The sequence below is a fragment of the Carassius gibelio genome, chromosome B2, assembly GCF_023724105.1.
Source record: "Carassius gibelio isolate Cgi1373 ecotype wild population from Czech Republic chromosome B2, carGib1.2-hapl.c, whole genome shotgun sequence".
Classification (NCBI taxonomy): Eukaryota; Metazoa; Chordata; class Actinopteri; order Cypriniformes; family Cyprinidae; genus Carassius; species Carassius gibelio.
This window is the reverse complement of record NC_068397.1, coordinates 17,109,417-17,131,647: the sequence shown is the minus strand read 5'-3', so window position 1 is coordinate 17,131,647 and position 22,231 is coordinate 17,109,417. Positions and strand designations below refer to the sequence as shown.

Here is a 22,231-nt window from a genome sequence, read left to right as displayed (position 1 = left end):
TGTCACAGAATTATAATTTAGGATTTTAGTTCAGAGCCGATTGGAAGGAACAGCTTGTTTATTAGGAATTATGTTGTTTTTGAAAATATAGTAGCATGAGAACAAAGGAGAGAAGCAAACTAACGTTAAAAGCGGACACTATGCTGTTACGTAATGTAACGACGCCATAAATATGCAAATTATAAAACTATTCAAACTGTTTTCTTAGGCACAGAAAAAAAAAAGACAAATAATGTGTCAAGTTATTCATGATTAACTCCTTGTTTATTGAACTTGTGTATAAAATAAACAACATTACTATTAAAAGCTGTAAATACATACTAATGACAGTGAACATTGACTTACAGTAGCTCAACACGGGAAAATGTCTGTCATTTGTAATTTACCGTTTACACACAGCTTTAAACATAACTATGATGCATTTTTCAACACCAGACTTCGATAGCACAGAAGATTTTCTTCAAAACCAGGTTTATTTGGTAGGGTTTACAGGTGCATCATCTCTATCGGCTGAAAAAGCCTCAATCTCGTTAACGATTCTTTCTCCAATTGTGTTGTTATTAGCTGCCAAAACTCTTCTAGACATCAGATCCATCGGGCCACCTGAGGACAGTTTTGAAAAAGTTGATACACAAGAAATTAATACACAAGAATCATATTCAAACTCATTAAAACAACATAATTTCTTAAAGACAAAATTTTTAGAGATTATATCAGTATAAGAGTGTTATCCTTAACTAAATCTGAAATTATTAAAAAATTGTCATTTGAAATAAACCTGAAATGAAATCAAATATAAATATTAGGTGAAGAAAACCAAAAATTGACAACTAAAATAACAATAAATGAAAGGTTTTAATAAAAATTCTCAAAAATCTAAAAATAAAAGCTAACTAATAATGAAATATGATTAATAAAAATGACGTAACAACTTAAAAGAGCTGTCTTCACCTTCAACATCCATGAGAACTCCTCCTGCCTCTGAGACTATGACTGCTCCAGCCGCCACATCCCAACAGTGGATCCCAATCTCATAATAGGCCTCCACACAACCAGATGCTACCAAGCACATGTTGATGGCAGCAGATCCAGCGCCACGTATCCTTTAAAAGAAAATCAAATTAATAGGCAAGAGATATCAGTTGACGCACATTACAGTTTAATGGTAGAGTACATAGTTTTAGATAATATGACATCTGTTCCAGTGAGGCTGTGTGTGGAAGAAACCTGGCACATACCCATGAACTGGCAGGCATAAGATTTTCCTCATGCTAGAGAAAATCTTATCAACGGCATCAGGGTCTCTATTAGAGCCAAACTCTGTAGCGATGATTGACTGGTTAATCTCTGTTAATGATGGGGAAACAATCAGAGAGAATTACGATGATTGCCAACAAGCAAATGCCGAATGCTCAGAAGAACGACTACCTTTTTGGTCCGACACTTGCAGAGGCTGTCCATTGCAAAATGCACCCTTCCCTTTTCGAGCCGTGTACATCTTGTCTTCTATGCAGCTATAAACCACACCAAACTCTAACTGCAAGAGAAGAATGATGAGTCTGACAGACGCTCTACCCACTGGAGGAACTTCCAACTTTTCAAAAGCATGACAAATGAGCAAGAAAACAAAGTGGGAGCAGAGCAGCAGTTTCCGATTTCATCTCGCCACACAAACATCTATTACCAGTGCTGTCACTTTGTTATTCTAAAATAAAGAGGGTGCATTTGAAAGCAAATGATCCTTACCGTTTTGTTGACAGCAAAGCCAATGGATATAGCAACAAATGGATATCTGTACAAAAGAAAAGCATATTTATTTTTTATAGCTCATGCTAGAAAAGCAAAAAGTCTCAAAGTATGAAAATTAAACCGGTCACTTATTTAGTCATTTAACATTCCTGACATATGCCAGTGGAGTTCAAAAAATGTAAATCACATTAAATTCCAATTTAAACCAGAAAAAAGAAATATTATTATTAGTTTTACAAAATAATTACCAAAATAAAACTGTAAACATTAAAAGAGTTTTAGGGGAAAAAAGAACAAAATAAAGTTATGGGTGAAAATTAACTATAATTGTCAAGCTGTAAAATAATGTCACTAAAAATGTTTTATATTACATTATTTTTACATTATTATAGTTTTTTTATTATTGAATTTGTACTTTTTGCATTTATCTTTTACTTAATTTCATTAGTGTTTGAAGACATTTTGACTCCAGTGTATCAAATGTAAACAAAAAATTACCCATGCACAAAGTTAGTGGTCCCATCCACAGGGTCAACAATCCATGTTGGGTTTTCAGTCAAAACACAAGGTTCTCCTGCAGCCACTGACTCCTCACCAATGAAACTGAAACAAACAGGAGCAGTGCTGGTCTATTCCCTTTACTTCAGATTCAATATGCCCTATCTAGACATATAGGAAGGTTTAAAGCTCTTCTGATTCTGTGTTAGTATGAAGGACAAATACCTGTGTTCAGGAAACTTCTCCTTCACTGACGTAATAATAAGTTGCTCCACATTCTGGTCTGTTTTAGTGACCAGGTCGACAGAAGAGCTTTTGCACATGATCTTCATGTCATTCTGCAAAGCATCCCTTACAATCTGACCATAGAGATCATAAAAAGGTTTTAGTAAAAATGGCCACAAATTCAAAAAGCTATAAAAAAAAAAAGATGTTATCTCACCTTTCCTGCTTTCCTGGCCAGTGTCACAGCATGGTCCATGGCATCCTGCCAAAGGTCAGGCATTGTGCCTTTATGTGAGGACCCTTTTTCTGATCAGACATAAAAACCTATTACTGTCATCAATTTCTGACTGCAGCTACAGGAAAGCTTTAACAGGTTGCACTTGGTAAAAGCTGTGTCTAAAACCTTGTTTTTATTTGAGGGGCAGTTTATGTTTCTGATTAATTCCATATTTTTCCACTTTGCTGGCATTCCCTTAATCCCTGCACACACTCCTTATATGTCTCTGACTTCAGAGAACTCCTACCATAGCAAAAACTTACAATGGCAACTACAGTTTCAACCAAAATAGTAGTATAACCTGAATTATCTAATATCTATTTGTACCCGTATTACTAATACATATATATATATATATATATATATATATATATATATATATATATATATATATATATATATATAGGGCACTCCTAATGTTGTGCAGATCGATATAACATTATTTTATTTGATGGAAATGTACTCGAGAGTAGTGGGTTTAAATCAGCAGTCAACAGGAAACCCAGGAATATCTTGACGGTGACGTTGCTTAAGCATTTGAAGAAATGTAATAGTCCACGAATTAACTGTAACGTTAACGTCCATGTTTGACAATAGGGGTTCATCGCAAATAATAATATGACTAACGTTATGCACAATGATATGACAGATGAATTGCAGATAATCTTTATTGAAGATACCGTACAAATCGCCTTTTTTCATTACTTGACCATATAGTAACGTTAAACGTAAAATAAATGATACAAAGCATTATGATCACTGCACATATATACTGACATTTCAAAATTGAAATCTAGAAATGATAAAAACCTCAAATTCTTACCAATGCCCGGCGAAATGAAGTCACTGTCAGATTGTTGTTTCCGGGGTTTTGGAGGACCAAACGAGATTAACCCTAAACCGTCTGGTTATTTTCAGAAAACAATTAAATATTCCACTGCCCCTTTTTTAAAGTAGGTTACAAACACTATACAGGTCAATATTCTGTTTAGCACCTACAGGCTAATGTTACTTGAATAAAAATTATTTTGCGCATGCGTTGTGTGTACTTTCAGAATTCGTGGCAAAATAAAAGTTCATCAGTCGGTGTTTTTTTTGTTTTTTTTTTTGTAACAAATTAGTCTTAAAAAATAATTTTTCATTTATAAAAGAAACATGCAAGTCTTCTTGCTTCTTTTATTGTTGTATTATTTGTTGAAATGTATGTTTTCCTAAACTAAAAGAATAAGGATGAATACTTTGTTATCTCCTTGTACCCAACCTTTATTGCAGCACTCAAACAAAACATGTACAGCTGTTTACATTATCTGTGAAGTCACCCAAAACTCCCTAAAATTGCATTGCCTCAATAACTTAAAACGAGTTAGCCTATACAGCAGGATTTCATGTAAACCTCTGGATAGAAAGCCTCGAGTAAACCTGTTTATATCTGGATTTCACTAAGAAATGCTCCCTTCACACATGGTGTTATTGCTGGTTGTGAGCTATCTGTCTTTTGAAGCACAACCTGTACTAACGCTGCTATATCCAACCTTTCACATATGGCTTTTAGAAGTTAACACTTTCATTAAAAAAAAAAAAATCATTCCATTTAACTATAAAAATGTCAAATTCTAAATAAAAGAAATCCTTTAAAATCCTATAAAAGAAAAAAAAAAGTTATTTAGTTTGTAAAAATTAATACCACTTTAAAAATTCACATTGACTTCAAAAGTGTTAGGGGTCCAAAACACCCTCTAGTATTGTAGAAAAAGAAAAACAAACCCTAAAAACTACAATTCAGCCACCTGTATATGTTATGAAACCATTGTTTTAAAAGATTTCCTAAAACCTATCACAAAAACAAGATCTATTCTGGCAGGCCCCATAAAAACACAGTGTAACAACATTACAAAGAAAAGAAGAAGAAAAAAACATATTCCACAGCAAAACCATTCAGGAGCCAGGACTGGGTTTCCTTCAAAAGATCAAGCAAGGTTTTGATTTCATAACCAACTACTCCACAAAGGTGAAAGCTACATTGTGTTGTAATAAAAACCATGACAACATTAATAGTAAAAACAAACAACGTATGACTTGCTATGATAATAAAAGTTGCAAAATAACCAGTCATCTTTTTTTTTTTCTGAATGTACAACAAAGTGTATTGAATTATTACAGATGTGCCTGCAAAAACTGAAAGGCCCAGAATTAAATGCACTGTGAAGTCAATAGATGGGCAGTGCATGACAAAAATATACTTATTTGTGATGTCCCACAAAAAGCACTAGGTAAGATCATTACCCTGCTATAAAAACAAAACATTGTAGATGCCTCCATATTTATGTGGGCATCCTTCACCAGTTATTACATTAGACACCCTTTAAACATCACTGTTTGTCATAAACATACTGCACAGCAGCTGGAGTGTCTACCTGAAACAGAGCTTGTCAAATCATGAGCCTATGAAACAGGGCTTACTGTAAAAGGCAAAGGTGTAAAAAAAAAAAAAAATGGGATGGGGAGCGATTCTATGCCTCTGAGTTTAAAAATGTGAAGAAATGCAAAAAACAAGATCTCTGATCTCTAAGCATATCGGCTACAGTATTGAGGAAAATATCAAGAGAGGTACTAAAATGCTGACTGTACGCTGGAAAACACATAAGAAAACACCATGAAAACATACTAGTGAGAAAAATGGCTCAAATGATTGTTTTGCATAGTTAAACATTAATTTTCAAATAGACACACATACATGCACATGCACGCCCGTTCACTCCATACACAGTTCACATAGCAATTATCTTGGTTAACCTGCCAGCATAAACTTGTCCTTGATATGCAACATTGGAAATTTCGACTCAATACATATCGGTAGTACAAAACCTAAGGATAAAAATAGCGAAAGATCAGTGCAGCTTTGCATAGTACCTTCACATTTAAGCAAAACATCAGATTTGATGAAGAGAGAAACACTGAAGAATTCAGTGCCGAGTAGAATGTGAAGATCTCGGAGCTACAAAGCAACATGAAGGTGTTTGTACACACAGGATAAGAAACTTAAACCAAACTAGCATCCATGATCATTCACAAAATTCTAATTCACATCTATGTAAGAGAACAGGAAAAAAGCTTTGCCTGGAATTACAAAAAAAGGGATTCGCAAGGGGAAAAAGGGTCACACCACCAAACAAAAAAAAGTTGACAAAACATTCAAATAATTGTGTACTTGTACACAAAGAGACTACATTATCAATTAACAAACAGGCTTGAATATCACATAAAAAAAATAATAAAAAAAAATGAAAGGGAAATAGTAGCGTTCTCTTTTTTTTTTTTTTTTTACTCCATGGTGGGATTCGGCAGCTGAAGACTTCCAGTGGAATGCCATGTGGTGCTGGTCCTCTCCATATCTTACATACTGCCTAATGTTTTATGTTTCTGTAAAACACAAAATTATCCCCATTAAAGACACTTAACCAGGTGTATGATGTTTTGTTTTCAGATGAAGCAGATAGTGTATAAGGCAGAGACAGTCCATTCGTATATATTTGAATGCTTGCTACTCTTTTGCATTAACTGGATTATACTGATATACATTTGAGTTTAAGCACCATTTATGGTACCATATTGTTGTCAGATTTTGGTTAGGTTATGAATATGGCTACTAAGAGAACTAACAATTTTAGCATCTTTACGTACACATATGTAAAGATTTACATACAGAAAATAAAAAGACATGGCAATATAACCAAATCATTAATTAAAGATATAAGACAGTAAAGCAGTAACGCAAAAAAATATCTATAGATGCGTAGGGAGATACAATGCAAAACTAAGTAAAGAGATGAGAAGTGAACTGCATGAGGAAAAACATCCTTAATGAGAATTTCAACCATCAAACTAAATCAATATCAATGCACAATATTTGATTACCTGTGGGATCTGCTTCAATTTGTTCTTCTGTTTGGTTAATTTCCTCTGTTAAATGAATAAACAAATGTACAAGTTAATAAAAACAAAAGATAACCGACACTGAGCAAAAACAGACACTGAGTATAGAATGCACGACTCAACACAACTTTCTGTACAGATCAGAAAATCGTCCCATTCTTTATATCGTTTAAATAACCATAAAATTGAATTACCAACCTGCTTCGTCCTCCTCAGGCTGCTCTTCCTCAGCAGCTGCATCCTCTGTAACAAGACAGACACATTTCACAACAATGCAAACATAACTTCCTCTATTCTCTGTGTAGTATCTGATATTATCAGACAATATTGGCAACCACATTATTGTACTAAGTCTACTATTTTAAAAAAAGACATTTTGGGTATTATTTCTTGATGCTATATAATAACCATCTGAAGCCCCTTTCACACTGAGATTCCAGATAATACACAGGTAATGTGTGCCGGCAATTGTTCCTGGATCGTTAGATTTTGGTTCATTCATTTCCCGGAATCTGTGCATGCGTTCACACACAACCTGTAAAGGTCCCGTAATGACACATGACATCAGGATGTTACGTGTAATGTACGAGTCAAAAACGGGAAGGAGAAAAAGCAAAGCAAAAGTGTTTTCGTTGCTTTGTAAACATGGCAGCTGATCAGCTACTAGGGACTTTGTGGTTTAAGTATAAAGCCTCTTTCACACAGAAATTCTGGAAAATACATGGATAATGTGTCCCAGGATCGTTTGATTGTTGTTCATTCACACTGCCAGTGATTTTCCGGAATCTGTGTGTGCGTTCACACACGTCCCGTAAAGATCCCGTAAAGTCATGACATTATGATGCGAACGATCTTAGCTTCGGCGTGGATAGTGAGGAGCTTACTGATCTCTGCTTTATTACGGTTTATACATATTTTTCAGTTGAGAATGTCGATCTGCCTTCAAAACACCTGGTAAAAGAGTTGCACAATAATGTGCATCATTACTACGACGCACCCTTTACGGCATTGGTTCTGGCTTTTGTTCACACAGAGCTCGTTCCAGGACTGAAACTGGCAATGTTACTAGGTCCCCAACCCAGGATCGATCCCGGAATCAATCCTGGGATGTTTTTGCATTCAGACAGAATGCACTCTGGCAAATTTCCGTGACCAACGTGCAGTGTGAAAGGGACTAGAGTGAACATGTGAAAACAAAAACAAAAAAAACATACCCTCTTCTTCTTCCATATTCTCTTCCTCAAGCTCTGTTTCCTCCAATGTGGAGTCTTGTACTTCCTCATCATCCTGAACTGGCTCATCTGTGTCCTCTATAACATCTTCTTCTGTTTCAGTTTCTTCTACAGAGACTGATTCCTCAGCTGTCTCTTCGGGTGTTTCTACATCTTCCACTGGTTCTGTTGTTTCAGGTTCATCCACTTGTTCAGGTTCTTCTACTTCTTCTTCTACTGGTTCAAGCTCCTCAACTGCTTCTTCTACTGGTTCAAGCTCCTCATCTGCTTCTTCTACTTGTACAACCTCTTCCACAGCTTCTTCTGATGGTTCAAGCTCCTCAACTGCTTCTTCTACTGGTACAACCTCTTCCACAGCTTCTTCTGCTGGTTCAAGCTCCTCAACTGCTTCTTCTACCGGTATAAACTCCTCCACAGCTGCTTCTACTTGTGTAGCTTTCTCTATTATTTCTTCTACTGGTGCATTCTCTTCCTCCAACACTACCTCCGCTGCTTCTTCCACCTGTGCAGCCTCTTCAGCTACTTCTTCTACTGCCTCTTCCAGTGGTAAATCTTCAACTACTTCTTCTACTGCCTCTTCCAGTGGTAAATCTTCAACTACTTCTTCTACTGCCTCTTCCAGTGGTGAATCTTCTACTGCTGCAGCCTTTTCCTCCAACACTTCCTCAACCACTTCTTCAACAGGTATGACCTCCTCCTCTTTTGCAGGCTCTTCCACTGCTTCCTCAAAAGCCTCTTCCTCAACGGTCTCCGTAACCTCAGGCTCTTCTTCCACAATTTCTGGTTCTTCCTCAGGAACTTCTTGCTCCTCTTCAACATCTTGATCATCCTCAGCTAATTCATCTTCTACAGCGGTGGGCTCTTCGTCTACTTCCAGAGGTTCTTCTTCCAAAGGAACAGGCTCCTCTTCCACAGCCTCTGGTTCTGCAAACGAAAAAACTATTATAGTAAATATATTAAATTGACTATACTATGCCCTTATTGGTAGGTAGCAATATATGTGATGTGTAGAACTTTATGAATACACCTATTCAGCAGTTAGGTTATGTTACATTATACTGGATCTTTCTGTAGTATATACAGTACCCGGTGGTGGCTGAGCTGCTTCTTCAACTTTAGTGGCCTGGATTTCTTCCTCCACTATAGATTTAGGAGCTGATTAAGAAACAAAAGTAATAAACTTAGTTGAAAGGAAAACAGTCTGTTATTCTGGATTGAAAGCCAATTTCTAGGACAGATTATTTATTTGGCTTGTACAACGCTTGTACAAAAATGCTTTACTAAGATTTGAAGTTCAATTCAATAAGTCTTCTGTAACAGGTCAATGCGATAACTCTCATGTCATGTTATGCAAGAACTTTTGTGGTATGTGGTAAGGCAGTGATGAATGAGTATTTCAGTTATAAAAGTGTCCATCAGAATAATTTCTACATAGTACACAGGTGGTACACACACACACAGAACAACATAATTATGAACACTGCAAATATTTAATGATCCACTAGATAAAGGCCAACACCCCTGTAGGCCTGTCACGATAAATTTTTGTTGAGCGATATATTGCCCCAGAAATAACTGCGGTAATCGATATTATTGTCATTTTAAAGACCATATTATGCCACTGAACATATAATCATAATGTAACAGCATAATAATGCAAGAAGGCCTACACACTTCCAAATGACAACAAGCTTTTCATTTTTAAGAATATTCAGATCATGGAAATTAAGTATCAAAATATTAGATCAATATTACCTTAAACTTGAATAAATAGTAAAATTTTCTAGCAAAAAGTGCATATTAACAATGCACAAAGAAATGCCCAAAGAACTTGTATGAAGATTTTTCCTAGCCGCCTTTGCTCTATAAATTAATGGTGCACACTATTGCTGAAAAACACAATCCCTACTTAAGCAGTCAGATTTCCGTATGCAAAGGGGCACAGATCACTAGACAAGGCCGTCTCTGCAGATAAATCTTTTTTTTTGTAGAAGCATTTCTTAAATTTGAACTAGTACCTCATGACTACACCATATTATGTACGAGAAGCTGCAAAAGACACATGCTCAAGTGGAATGTACAAAACATGGTGACATTAACTTTTAATTAAATATAATTTTTCAAAATATATTGAGTCACCAAAAATTCTTGCAGTCATGTACTAAAATGTACTAAAAGTATAGGTTTGATAAAAAAAAAGCAAAACACACATACATATACATTTACATTTACATTTCAGGCAATTTTATCTTGTAACAATGGCAGTAACTTGTGCATTTACTTTCCTAACTTGCACATCACATTAAATGTCTGTTTGTGTTATAAAACCCTTTATCTTATTGACCTAAAAAAAATATATATATATATATATTTTTTTTTTTTTATTTCTATGCATCAACAAATTCTCACTGCGCCCTTATTTATTGCATAAAACTCCTGCATATGATTCTACTTTACCTTCTTCCACAGGTTCAGCAGGGGTTCCCTCAAATGATTCACTGGTCTCGATGGTGGATTTATCTTTCAGCCCTGAAGATTTTACATGTGGATGTGCATACATGAGGAAAGTGTAGAATACAGTCAAATGAAACAAGCCCTCTATGAAGAGCAGTACACTTTCAAAAAAGGATTTCAATAAAAACCTTATGACATTTGGTTTACTTTTGCACTAGAGCTTTTCTGTCCCTCGTTTTACATGCACAAAGGTATGTGATTGAGATTTGAAAAAGACCAATAGGAAAACAGAGGAGAAGTAAAAGGAAAAGTTTATAGATATTATTATTAGTGAACAGACATGTATTCTTGTCCAGTTTCAATACAACGGTTTGTTTTTGCTTGTATTAAATCAACACTGAAAAGAAAAACACTCAAGGCACTGATAAAACATATCAGGGGATTCATTTGGTTTATTGATAACACAAGAAAGTTCTCTCTTAGTAAAGTATAGCTACCTGTTGTGTTTATTATAAAATAAACAAAATCAGAGGAACATCCATGATGAAATTCACACTATAGCTAGTATTTTGTGAGAGTAAACCAAAATCCTACCTTCAAACAAAACAGACATTTTTAAGAGAAATAAAAGAGCTTCCACATAACAATCTTCTAGCACCTTGTTGTGGTTTTGCTTCTACTGATCTCAATGTTCTGATTAACATCACTGATTCTCTCTCATAGAGACAAAAGGTATTGGCTTCGGTCTACAAGGGGTGGTCTCTGGAGACTCACAATGGCCTGAGATCAAATTCAGCCAGATGTTAACAATTCACACAAAAGACAAAATGATCTAACAGTAGCTGATCTGCTGCCTTACGCTTTCTTTTTAGCAGCAGCCTTCTTGGATTCTTTGACTTTTCCATTTTTCTCGACCTTTTTAGCATCATCATCAACAACGGGTTTCTCATGAGATTTCTTTTCAGCCTCTGGCTTCTCCTTCACCTCATCCTTTTCCACCTTCTTAGTCTTCTTTGAGTCTTCAACTTCTGCCATTTTCTCCCTTTCCTGCTTCTCCTTTCTAATTCTTTCCATGGCCTTTTCCACATCCTCCTTCTCTATTCTCTCCCTCTCCTCTTTCAGACGAGCCTCAGCTCTCTCCCAGGCCTTGGCTTCAGACTCCTCCCTGATATGGTTCAAGGTCTTCTCTTCCTTCTCTTTGGCTAGGATGCTCCTCACTTCAGCCAGAGCCAATTTAGCTATCTTCCTAGCCTCCACTCTCTCGTGGATGATGGTGAGCTGCTGTTTCAAAGCTTCTCTTAGCTTCAACCCAACATCTTTGGCATTGGAAAGCTCTAGGGAGAGACTTTGTTTGATGATGTAATCATGGTAACTAAATCTCATCACTACACACCTCTCAAACCACAATGCAATTAGTATGTTTGTGATATCCTCCACACCGGTGGATCTCGACTGAACTCGATGGTTCCTTCCCAGTACAATACAGAATATTCGAAGGCCCACCACATAGGCTAAAATATTTCAAGTATTTCTGCTGTAATAATGGCAAAGTTGCTCATTGCTCAAATAAATAGAAAAAGAGCTGTAAAATTTTACAGAAAATGTTTTGATAAATTATTTGGCCAAAATGTATGTGATTGTTTTGTATGCTTCAACAAATCCTTGGCTTATGGAAAAAACTAAGAAGAAAAAAACTAAGCTCCCTAGGAAGTTTGCACTGGCTCCCTAAACAGCCCTGTCTCCCAGGTTGAGAATCACTACTGTACACATTATATTTGAAGATTACGTATGTAGGATGTTTATAACAAGTCCACAGCTCCCTAATATTATTTGCAAATAGCCTGGAAAATGTATACACAAACTTACATGTGCATGTGGTTCCTTGTCAAGTCATCATTGTCCATGCAGACTCATAAATGGCAAATAAAGAATGTGGTATTGTTAAACACTCCTTAGTTAAACAGAAAAATAGTATGTAGCTTAAAATATTGCATGTCAGATCAGTCATGCAAACAGAAACAAGTTAATCAAGTAAATGCCTTCCAAATGCAAACCACACTAGGAAGCTATTCTGCTGCATGCACTTAGACCAAGTGTGCAAAATACCTCCTTTTCTCCTGGAAACCTCTTTCTTTTCATCTAATTTAAATAAGACAGACAAACAAAGTCAGTGACTGCTACTTAAAACAGTTGTACAATGTAGGCCCAAGTCCTGCCTTTGAGGTCTTCTCCATACATCTCTTTGACACTAATGATATCAGAGAGTATGCAGCCCATTCACCCATGTCTGGTCTGATTCTATTGAGTCTCTAAAACACATGATGGCTGATGACTAATAATTCTGATAGAAAAAAAAAAATCTCTGTAAAAATGATTTTGGAAAAAAAGAAAAGTGTTACAAAATCACTATCTGCAAGCAGTGGCTTTTTGTACAACATTTGAGGATAAGCAATCTTATTAAAGCCAAACGAAACCAACAACTTAAACATATGGCAACAATTGCAAAATAATTAAATCAAAAGATCTGAATTGTTAACTTACCAAAATAAGCACAAACTGTACTTGAAATATTTGCAGGTATAATTGTGATAAGTGGTATCAAAGGGATAATGAATTATTCTTTTTTTTTTCCAATCTAAGCTAAATTCCTAATTTTACACTTAATTTTCACCAAATATACTTACAGACACAAAAGCAGCCATTTTGTAAATACCTCCTGCATACAGTACTTTTTGCATACAAACTATTTAACAATTCACATTCATAGCCCTCTCTCCTCCTAGTATTACAGGAGCCATGAATACTATTATTTATCAGGCACACAGTTTCTGGTGCTTTAGATTGGCAGGTAGGAACTGATTGTTGACGGTTACAGAACTCTGGGGTTCAGGAGACGTTTCCTACACACGCCACTGAACTAGTGCTTGGCTGATAACTAGGGGTGCTCCGATCACGATCGGCCGATCGTTATGCGCATCTCGTCAGTAAAGCCGGTTTTCTAATCAGCGGTTAATTCCATCAGGTGCCTGATTTCACATAGAGCAGCTGTTACTACACAGAGCCGTTGTTAACTGAGAAGAAGCACCAAAAAACGCTGAAAATGAAGTGGATTTGCGCATCTTCTCTATTAACAACGGCTCTGTGTAGTAACAGCTGCTCTATGTGAAATCAGGCACCTGATGGAATTAACCGCTGATTAGAAAACCGGCTTTACTGACGAGATGCGCATAACGATCGGCCGATCGTGATCGGAGCACCCCTACTGATAACCTGATGAAGTTCCTGAATTGACACCCATTGATTAAATGGATAGTTCACCCATTAATTACTCACCTTCATGTCGTTCCAAACCGTAAACGATCTTTATTCATCTTTATTAGCTCTCTGTCACTCTGTAGACAGCAATTATTTCGAAAATGAACGAAGGTCTTATAGTTTGGAACGACAAGTAATGAATGACAGAATTTTCATTTTTGGGTGAACTAACCCTTTAAATCAGCTACATATCCATTTAGACCATAGTACAAATTTCCACCCTGAATTTTGTTAACTGAGGTACTACTGCAAGAAGGGTGGGATATATTCATACTGTATATCTAAGCTATCATTATTCTATAAATATCTAATGGAGGAGAGCAAAGGCAAATGTCATAATGAAGAAACTAAAACAGCGTAACTGACAATGTCATATAAAACTGCCTATTCTGTATTGAGCAGTAAAAAAAAAAAAAAAAGTTTAAAAGGAAATATAAAACACAAGAAGATCCATCTCCGCTGAGTTGCAAATCATCCCAAAATGCAATTATTGTAATAATATTAAATGGCTGAAAATAAACTATTCAGATCCTTAAGACAAAGAGAAATGATAATCAGATTATAAAAAAGATGTCACATGTACAGTGTCAAATTGCAAGACTCAAATAGAAATACATACTCTTGTTCATGATATAAGGGAACTGAGGCATGCAGCAAAGGTGATATGTTCAACTTACAGCACTAAGGTCATATGCAAAAAGGTAAATAGAGTATTAGTAGCTGTTGCAAAAGAGCTGCAATGAAGCATAAACTACACAAGGTCAATATTTACAAATATATAAATGTTCATAATGACATCATCTTCAAGAGTTCACAGGTCCCAAAGTGACTGTTGGCGATCTTCCCAACAAAATGTTTCTTCAACTGTTAGGAACAGAATCAAGTCGTCAAAGGAGCAAGTCCCCCTTTAATAAAGTGCTTCTGTCACAAATGCGATAAAAACACGACTATTGATTTTGAAGGCCTAAAATAACGCACGTCTTTTGGCCCTGAACCCCTTCAGTCTGTGACGCGCCAGCAACATCCTCCGCTGCTGCCTCAGTTTCTTCATCCTCTAGCGTTTCAAAAGGACTCATAATGTCATAAAGGAAGGTGAAGAAACCTTGATACCAATCAGTGCCCTCTTCCGCTAAAATATCGAGGACTTCCTCAAGGGAGTCTGTGTTTTCTTTGCTGCCATCTTTGGTCAGCCCTACGTAAACGGGAGAATAAGGAAAAAGAGAAAGATAGGGAAAGAAAGAACAGTGGGAGAGCAAGAAAATAGAGAGAGGGTGGTGTTGGTTTGCAAGGTTTAGTAGATAAGGATTCAGTGCTATAAAAAAAAAGAGGGTAAAGTTGCTATTAAAGCGTAAGAAGTAGTAAAGGAGAAAGGGGTCATGCATGGGAAGGACTAATGGGGCTGTTTTTGATATGGCTCAGTTACTTGTGAAATCAGTTAAACTAAATGAGAAAGTAAAATCTCTTTATTTAACTTCATCACTTTTTCTCCGAAATGGTATGTCGTTTGAACAAAATGATGAAAGTACCATGCACGTGCATCTGTCTGATTTAATTCAAAACTGCACAAAAGTGAACCAAAGTCAGTCATGCAAAACATCTGGTAAAAAATAAATAAATCAATAAAAATTCATTAGAAATCACTGCACTTACCTAATAGTACTTTAGCATCTTCCACATCGAAGTCTCCATCACCGTCAGCATCATAAGACACGAGTTTACCTAGTAAAGTAAAGTGAATCTCATTTAGTCATTTGACATGGTTTGTGAATAATTCATTGAGCCATATATGAAACTAAAGGTCCTACAAGTAGCGCTGTGGAATTGCTTGTATTTGTCTTTGTTAAAATAAGATTAATGACAATACATTACAACATTGTACTATTTTATATAATTCTATAGAAAATAAACCTGCATGGTACAGATTATAACAACATTATAACAACTTTCCTTAAGAAGTGATCAACAAACATCATTAGATTACGATTTTATCAAATTTTAGAAAATTATTAGAAAATACACTACAGTCCAAAAGTTTTGGTGTCAGTGTCTCATTCACACAGAGGCTGAATTTAAAAGTTAATAAATAAGATATTAATAATAATAGCTTTCAATTGTACTGTTTTGACCATGTTAAATTACTGGTTTCCATTTCAATGTAATTTATTCCTGTAATAGCCAAGCAGAATTTTTTGCATCATTACTCTAGTCTTTAGTGTCACATGATCCTTCAGAAATCTAAAAATGTCTTTACGGTCACTTTTCAATTGAATGCATCTTTGCTGAATAAAACGAATCTCTTTCAAAACAAAATCTCACTGACCCCAAACTTTTAGAGTACATTTATATAAATGTAGTGTGTGTTTATATTAAAGTATGAAAAACTACACTAAAATAGATAGAAATAACGATCAAATTCCCTTCCCTACTTTGTAACTAAAGATGATAGGTTTGAAGAAATGAGGTTTATGGTAGTGATTCTATTGACTGGATCAGATTGCATACCTTGTAACACCTCTGAAAGATTATAGCGCAAGTCCTTTGCTTTGGCTGCATGCAAATTAAGGCCAGATATACAAAAAAATACATGTAACATTAATGTAATAAGTATTTTGAAAACTACAACACTGAATAATAGAAATCAAAGACTCACCAATTACACCTTGATAGTCAACAAGGTCAAAATACACCACAGCTACAGAGGTCCAGACGCCCAGGAGAGCCAAAACCATGAACCAGGTGAAAAACGAGGTTCCTCCTCCAACCTCTGCCTTCTTTCCATTTTTAAGTGCCTGCTGTGGCTTGGCATCTGAAGGATAAAAGAATAAGGTTATACAATATCAAAACATAAAAAGGTTTATGAATATAAAATGTTTTCAATTAACAAAATCAATCCAGCACACCAAAAGCCTCAAGTGAACGAGAATGCATGCTCAGACCTAAGACTTTGAAAATGAGATTAGTCCTTTAGTATTACGGTACACACAAATATTCACTGAGGGCCACTAGTTCAGAGACTATGTAACATTAGCATTGAAATGTAAAAAATACTGGAGACCAATCAATTCTTTCTATATTCAAATGCTGTATAAGATCCAAGAGATCTTTGGTTCTGATGAAAGATTCCCTGTAGGATGCTTAAATATTCCACATGAAATCCCATCTATAGTAATCACAAGGTGACAAAAGTCTAAAAGTGCAGTTGTTCTGAGGTCTGTTGACACTCCTCATGGAACTGTTGTATAAATACATCTGCATTCAGAGCTCTAGTAGGAAGAATGAACAGGTGTTTTGTCCGCTACGTTCTGCTAGGTCAAACCACACACTTGTTCGTGCGCACACGCAGGCTACAAACGTTAGTAACAGATATACAGAGAGCAATAACAACACTAATGTGTTACAACAAAAAAAAATTCGCTTTTTATAGTTTGCATAGGTGCATATATATAAACTGACTGCACAGTAAGACTTTATAACAATACATTTAAGACACATAAGCCATCTCTCCCATGCCCCCCCCCAAAAAAAATAGAAAAAATTTAAGTTTTTGCTGCTCATATACACAAAACTAAAAACAAAGTATTAAATAAGATTTCATATATAAATAATACATTTTCAAATGTTAAGGCTTTCTCTCACACCCCATGTCATCTCTCGTCATAAAACGCTATTCTAAATCATAAAAATACTATACCCGTTTCTTCGTTCACCACCTTGACCTCTGCATTCGGCTCCCCCATTCCTCCCAGAAACGTGGGGAAAAAGAGAGCGTCTTTCACCCTAATCCTAGCCCAAACCCCTGTACAACAGCAGGTCTCCTGCCTTTTTGTTCCTTGTGAATTGAGCCGGAACTTAATATGGAACTCGACCAGCAAATGGATTATTTTTAGAACGGTCCGCTCGAAAGCCAGAAAATCTCAAGCGCTCATACGAAAGGGTAGAGAGGCAAATCCCACTCCATCCTGCTGTTCTTGGTCCCATATGAAAACTGAAAAGGCAGGATGGTCATCCGAGTTACTATACTTAACAAAAGAGTTGCACACAGTGGAGGATACATTGCTTTACTACATAAATGTGTTTTAATGACATGCAAATCAAGCTCTGGAGGGCGTTTTCCAGCCTCCAGGCAGAGGAGCATTTAAATCCTGGCAAGTGACTCTCCTGCCACAGAGCTATTTATTTTCCATACAAGGACTGGTCTCCCGAGTTTCTTGATGTTCATATAACTCATTCATTTTAGCCATATAACTAAAACAGCAAAACCTGTATCACAAAGTAAAACTACCATGTCATGTACTTACGTAACCCTCTATCCTCATCAAGAATATCACATACTATATCATTTGTTTTACCAAAATATAGTCAAAACAGTTATATTGTGAAATTTCATTTCAGTTCAACATAACTGATGCTGTTTTAATATATTTAAAATTAAATGTATTCCTGTGATGAAAAAGCTCTGTTTTTTTACTCAGCTAAATATGCTGACTTGGTGCTCAGGAAACATTTATTTTATTTTCAATTATGAAAACAGTTGTGTTGCTTAATACTTTGACCAACATATTTGCTAAAAAAAAACATATACTTTCATATAGAAAAAAACATTAAATGCAATCCAAAACCCAAGATCTTTTACTTTTAATATTTGAAACTGCATTGATGTGGCTTTTAATCTTTTAGCTAGATCAAAGCTGCATGCAAAGTTTGGAGACAAGACACGCCCCTCTAGACAAACATACTTAACAAGTCTCTAAATCTACAGTCAAATGGCTGCCATTGTGACCTAATCATGTCTTCCCCTCCCCCATTTATACCTGCTATGAAAAACAGTGCTTTTTGTAAGTCTGGCAATGCTTTTGTTGTTGCTTCGACTATGCCTTTGTGGTACAAAATGTCCATCGTCTAGCTTGCATAACATCGTAGTGAAATGTGAGCATTGAATTACCCTCTCTTCTTCATATGTATCTACACACCCCACTGTGTAAAGCAAGCAGTTCCTATCTGGCCAGAGGAACAAACCCTGGACATTAACCCCTTATCAGCATGTACACCCTGACTGGAATCTTGAATGACCAGCAAGCTGACACTGCTTTAGAACAAGAGATCATATACTGGCTTAAAAGTACAGTTGGTTGTCTGATGCCACAACAAGAGTTCAAATGTTGTATTTATAAACATTATTGGCATTCATTAGAAAATCTGGACTAAACAGTGTTGCTTGTTAAACACACACAAATGCATTCCTTACTCTATGCACAAAACAGTACATTTGATATTGTGAGATGCACACTGCAAATATATTCTACACAACCACGTGTCAGAGAATTGCATTGGATTAAATGCCCTTGGAAAAACAAACATGCAAGATTATTTGAACAGAACAGTGGAATCAATGAAAAAATGCTCGAGAAAAAAAAAAACTAAATGCAAGCACGTCATGTCAGGCTATCATTTCTTTACCATTTCTGTGGCACTCAGCAAGTAATTCTGTGCAGCTGAAATGTTCCCTGAAAGCAATGATTTTGACAATTGATAAAAGAGGACATTGCATTACTTTTTGAAAAGCTGAGTTCACTTTACAAAGCAACGCATTATAAATGCATCAATCTAAGATTAGTGGTTTTGTAACAGTTATTTAGTAGATATTTAAATGGGCGTGGTTTTACATTATTATCATTACAGGAAAGGTTTTCCATAATGGATAAACACAATAAAATTTACCCTAATCGTTTATTGGAGAGAACTAGAACGCTTAACGCAAATAAGAAATAGTAGTTCAAGTGGCACCTCACGGACACCAACAACATAAAAATGTGATGGCATTTGATTCATGTATTCAGGTATACAGTTCATAACTGCATTTATTCAAGTCTGCTTGGTTTGCTTTACTGGCTCAAAATATAGAGTTAACCACCATAATAATTCAGGTTTTTTAAATAAGGCAGCCACAAGATGAATTAAGCTTTTCCATGAACAAAACAGTGTTCACCATGACCAGTAGCTAACAAACATAAATAGAAAGTGCACAGCGGCCTGGACAAACAGGGTAACACAAAATAAAAATATAACTGAAAACAGTTCTACAATATCACTAACTGCATGTAAATACATATTTATGATGATTTAACTCAATTTAACGGTATTTAAGGTAACATTTTACGCCGTTTTACGTTAAAATGAAACTTTTTAGAGTTTAAAGTCAGCACATAAATCTATACACCCTTGTCTAAAATCTCACTGTAAAGGTTTATATACTTTCAACAGTGCAATAGTTAATCTACCACTCTTACATAATAACTACGCAGATACTAAAGTCAATAATAATAGCTAGATAGCTAAACCCAACGTCAGGACGTTGTTAACCAGCAGTGGGCTCCTGCAGTGTGGCAGTGTTTGGGGACATGGGACCCCAGAGGCCACGTGTAACCCCTCCCACGCTCTCCCAATATTGACACGTGGGCATTTAAGAGCTCGCACTGGGGCAAACTCTGGCTCCAACGATGTGCAAACATTTATCTGAAAATGTAGGTCATTTGCTGCTGTTGGAATTAACAAACAGTAAGATAAACTAGGCCTTGTGGCGCTCGCGCAAGTAAATTACGACTAAAAGCATGCAGAAGTTCTGCAACCATTTCATCGAAATGTCCAAGGGGGGTTAATACACCCCTCTTTCGTACAGAAAAGTTCTTACTCGCTCATAATGTAGCTACGAATCAAAAACTGTTTGTTGTTACAGTGTAATGTAACTAATGTAACGTTAGTTAACATATCACGACTATAGCCGACACACTGCGTTGGTGTCGTTCGTATTATTTTACTTGTTTGTGACTTCTACACATGGCATTTACATTAGATAAACAAAAATCAATCTTGCCGCTCGATTAACGTGACTTTCAGGCCTTCACCGACATGTACGTATTTTTGACGACAACAACACGTAAACATACACACCTCTTTTGACCTGTCCCTTTGCATTTTTCTTAGCCATTGCAAATGAAAGTTCTTCGACGTTTCTTTTTCTGTAACAAATGAATCGACTGTTATTCCAGTCTCAGCTCTGGTACTGATGCCCTGCAAAAATCAAATCCCTATGCTTTCATACACCGAGGCCCATAGTAGCCCGTCCCCCTTTTGAGTGACTGAGCATTCGACCAATACTGTAGAGACAAAGCCATTTGGGCGGGGCAAATGGAAATGTCATCCAATCGCTGAGCAGTGCCTGATGACTTATTCAATCGTGTGGATACCTGTGAGTTAAAACCGCCCAGTTCTTTTACGGGTTTTTTTTTTCTAGCAGCACTGGAACGTGGCAAGATGGAAGGTTGGATTTATCGCGAGATCCATGTCCTTTCACACAGTGCTGGGAATGCAAAACAGTTCACAACGTTATCATAATTCTTATCGTTGCGTATTAACGGTCTAATGATGTGTGACCTAACATATAAGGCGATTTGCAAAATTACTGCAGTCTGGACTCTGGAAGTAAGAAACTAACCTGTAGAAAACACAATGAAGGAAACACAGTTTAATCGCACAATTACATTAGTTATTTTTTATATATATATTTTTTTTTTCTTATTCCACCGAGTTCGTAATAAAAAAATTGCTTTATACTGCGAGGGGTGAAATTAACAACGAGAACTGTACTTTTATCTTGGTACAAATTCTTCCATTGACTACACGTTGTGGCCCATCCCCTTTTCTGCTTTTTTCCACCTCATCCTAAAGTGAATGTAGTAAGTAGCGTGGAACTTTACCCTTATATGAGATTAAAAACTTGTTGTAAAACTCTAGAACAAAGCATAAGAATTTAAATTAAAAGTATTTTGTGATTACCCAGTTTAATACAAACAATCAAGTACTTTTTGTTTTACTGATGTAATTGTAATGTCTGTAAAAACACACCCAGATCCTGTTGGTCAAATAGGATAATTTCCTTAGAAAAGTGATTTTTTTTTTTAAGAATCACAATAAGTGTACTTTCATTTATTTGTAATTAAATGTTTTGTCAAAAGCATTTGTTGAAATTGAATTAGTCTAACCTCTGACAATGCTGCAATATATATGCATGTCAATCATAGTGAATGAAAAATGAGAAAGCAACATTAACTTGGACTTAATTAGATCAGTGTAACAGTAAAACCAATTTTTGTCCTTTCTAACAACCATCACCAGTTAAGTGATGAAACAGTTGAGGAATCATTTGTCCCGCATGTTAATGGCAAAAATTAAATAAAGGCAACTACAACATGAATTTACAGGCAGGGTTAAAGATTGCAGCTGTGTGCACAAAACTAACTGTTCCCTTTAGTAATGTAATTATTTAGTGCTACTCGATTATAAGCATGCCAAAATACTCTTGCTGTGTTGGCATGACACAATTCTTGGATGGGTGCTTGGATGAAAGAGGTGTATGGACCATATGGAATGAGTAAGTCGTGTCATTCATTGTAATTCACAGTGAAGTAAATCTTCAGGATACATTTGCCGATATAAATCCTAAACTCTGAAGTGGTAGTTGTCAACACATAATGTTTCACATAGCGCTTTG

General features: G+C 36.0%; 3 protein-coding genes across 6 annotated transcripts; all 3 read right to left on the bottom strand.

Moving 5' to 3' along the window:
* Positions 1-237: 237 nt before the first annotated feature.
* On the bottom strand, positions 238-3,793 carry impa1 (inositol monophosphatase 1). Its single transcript, XM_052549198.1, has 9 exons — positions 3,573-3,793; positions 2,690-2,778; positions 2,473-2,606; positions 2,248-2,352; positions 1,747-1,792; positions 1,429-1,537; positions 1,239-1,347; positions 952-1,103; positions 238-603 (listed from the first exon to the last, which is right to left on the bottom strand). The coding sequence occupies exons 2-9, from the start codon at positions 2,750-2,752 to the stop codon at positions 473-475; spliced, it is 849 nt and encodes a 282-aa protein (XP_052405158.1). The 5' UTR covers positions 2,753-2,778; positions 3,573-3,793; the 3' UTR covers positions 238-472.
* A 194-nt stretch (positions 3,794-3,987) lies between these two features.
* On the bottom strand, positions 3,988-20,811 carry LOC127950878 (probable serine/threonine-protein kinase kinX). 4 transcript variants are annotated; one of them, XM_052548239.1, is made up of 11 exons: positions 17,375-17,587; positions 16,334-16,489; positions 16,186-16,230; positions 15,334-15,402; positions 10,372-10,443; positions 9,001-9,069; positions 8,528-8,838; positions 7,897-8,488; positions 6,881-6,925; positions 6,665-6,709; positions 3,988-6,169 (listed from the first exon to the last, which is right to left on the bottom strand). In XM_052548239.1, the coding sequence occupies exons 1-11, from the start codon at positions 17,418-17,420 to the stop codon at positions 6,162-6,164; spliced, it is 1,458 nt and encodes a 485-aa protein (XP_052404199.1). In that variant the 5' UTR covers positions 17,421-17,587; the 3' UTR covers positions 3,988-6,161. The 4 variants fall into 4 exon arrangements, with proteins under 4 accessions (XP_052404199.1, XP_052404198.1, XP_052404197.1 ...); XM_052548238.1 differs by lacking the exon at positions 17,375-17,587 and adding an exon at positions 20,632-20,811 and having other exon boundaries at positions 7,897-8,838; XM_052548237.1 differs by having other exon boundaries at positions 7,897-8,838; positions 17,375-17,595.
* Positions 10,663-12,468, bottom strand: LOC127950879 (uncharacterized). The gene has a single exon (XM_052548241.1). It carries the CDS (start codon positions 11,749-11,751, stop codon positions 11,224-11,226), a length of 528 nt encoding a protein of 175 aa, XP_052404201.1. The 5' UTR covers positions 11,752-12,468; the 3' UTR covers positions 10,663-11,223.
* Positions 20,812-22,231: the final 1,420 nt, after the last annotated feature.

Bases quoted from the DNA above. Each gene is read 5' to 3' on its own strand.
- LOC127950879 (XM_052548241.1), bottom strand. From the start codon at position 11,751: ATGAGATTTAGTTACCATGATTACATCATCAAACAAAGTCTCTCCCTA.
- impa1 (XM_052549198.1), bottom strand. From the start codon at position 2,752: ATGCCTGACCTTTGGCAGGATGCCATGGACCATGCTGTGACACTGGCC. The intron at 2,607-2,689 runs GTGAGATAACAT...CTCTATGGTCAG, and splicing joins TGGCCAGGAAAGCAGGAAAG to ATTGTAAGGGATGCTTTGCA. The intron at 1,538-1,746 runs GTAAGGATCATT...CTTCTCTTGCAG, and splicing joins GCTTTGCTGTCAACAAAACG to TTAGAGTTTGGTGTGGTTTA.
- LOC127950878 (XM_052548237.1), bottom strand. From the start codon at position 17,420: ATGGGGGAGCCGAATGCAGAGGTCAAGGTGGTGAACGAAGAAACGG. The intron at 16,490-17,374 runs GTATAGTATTTT...TTTATCCTTCAG, and splicing joins GGTGGTGAACGAAGAAACGG to ATGCCAAGCCACAGCAGGCA. The intron at 6,926-7,896 runs GTATGTTTTTTT...GTCTTGTTACAG, and splicing joins GAATATGGAAGAAGAAGAGG to AGGATGCAGCTGCTGAGGAA.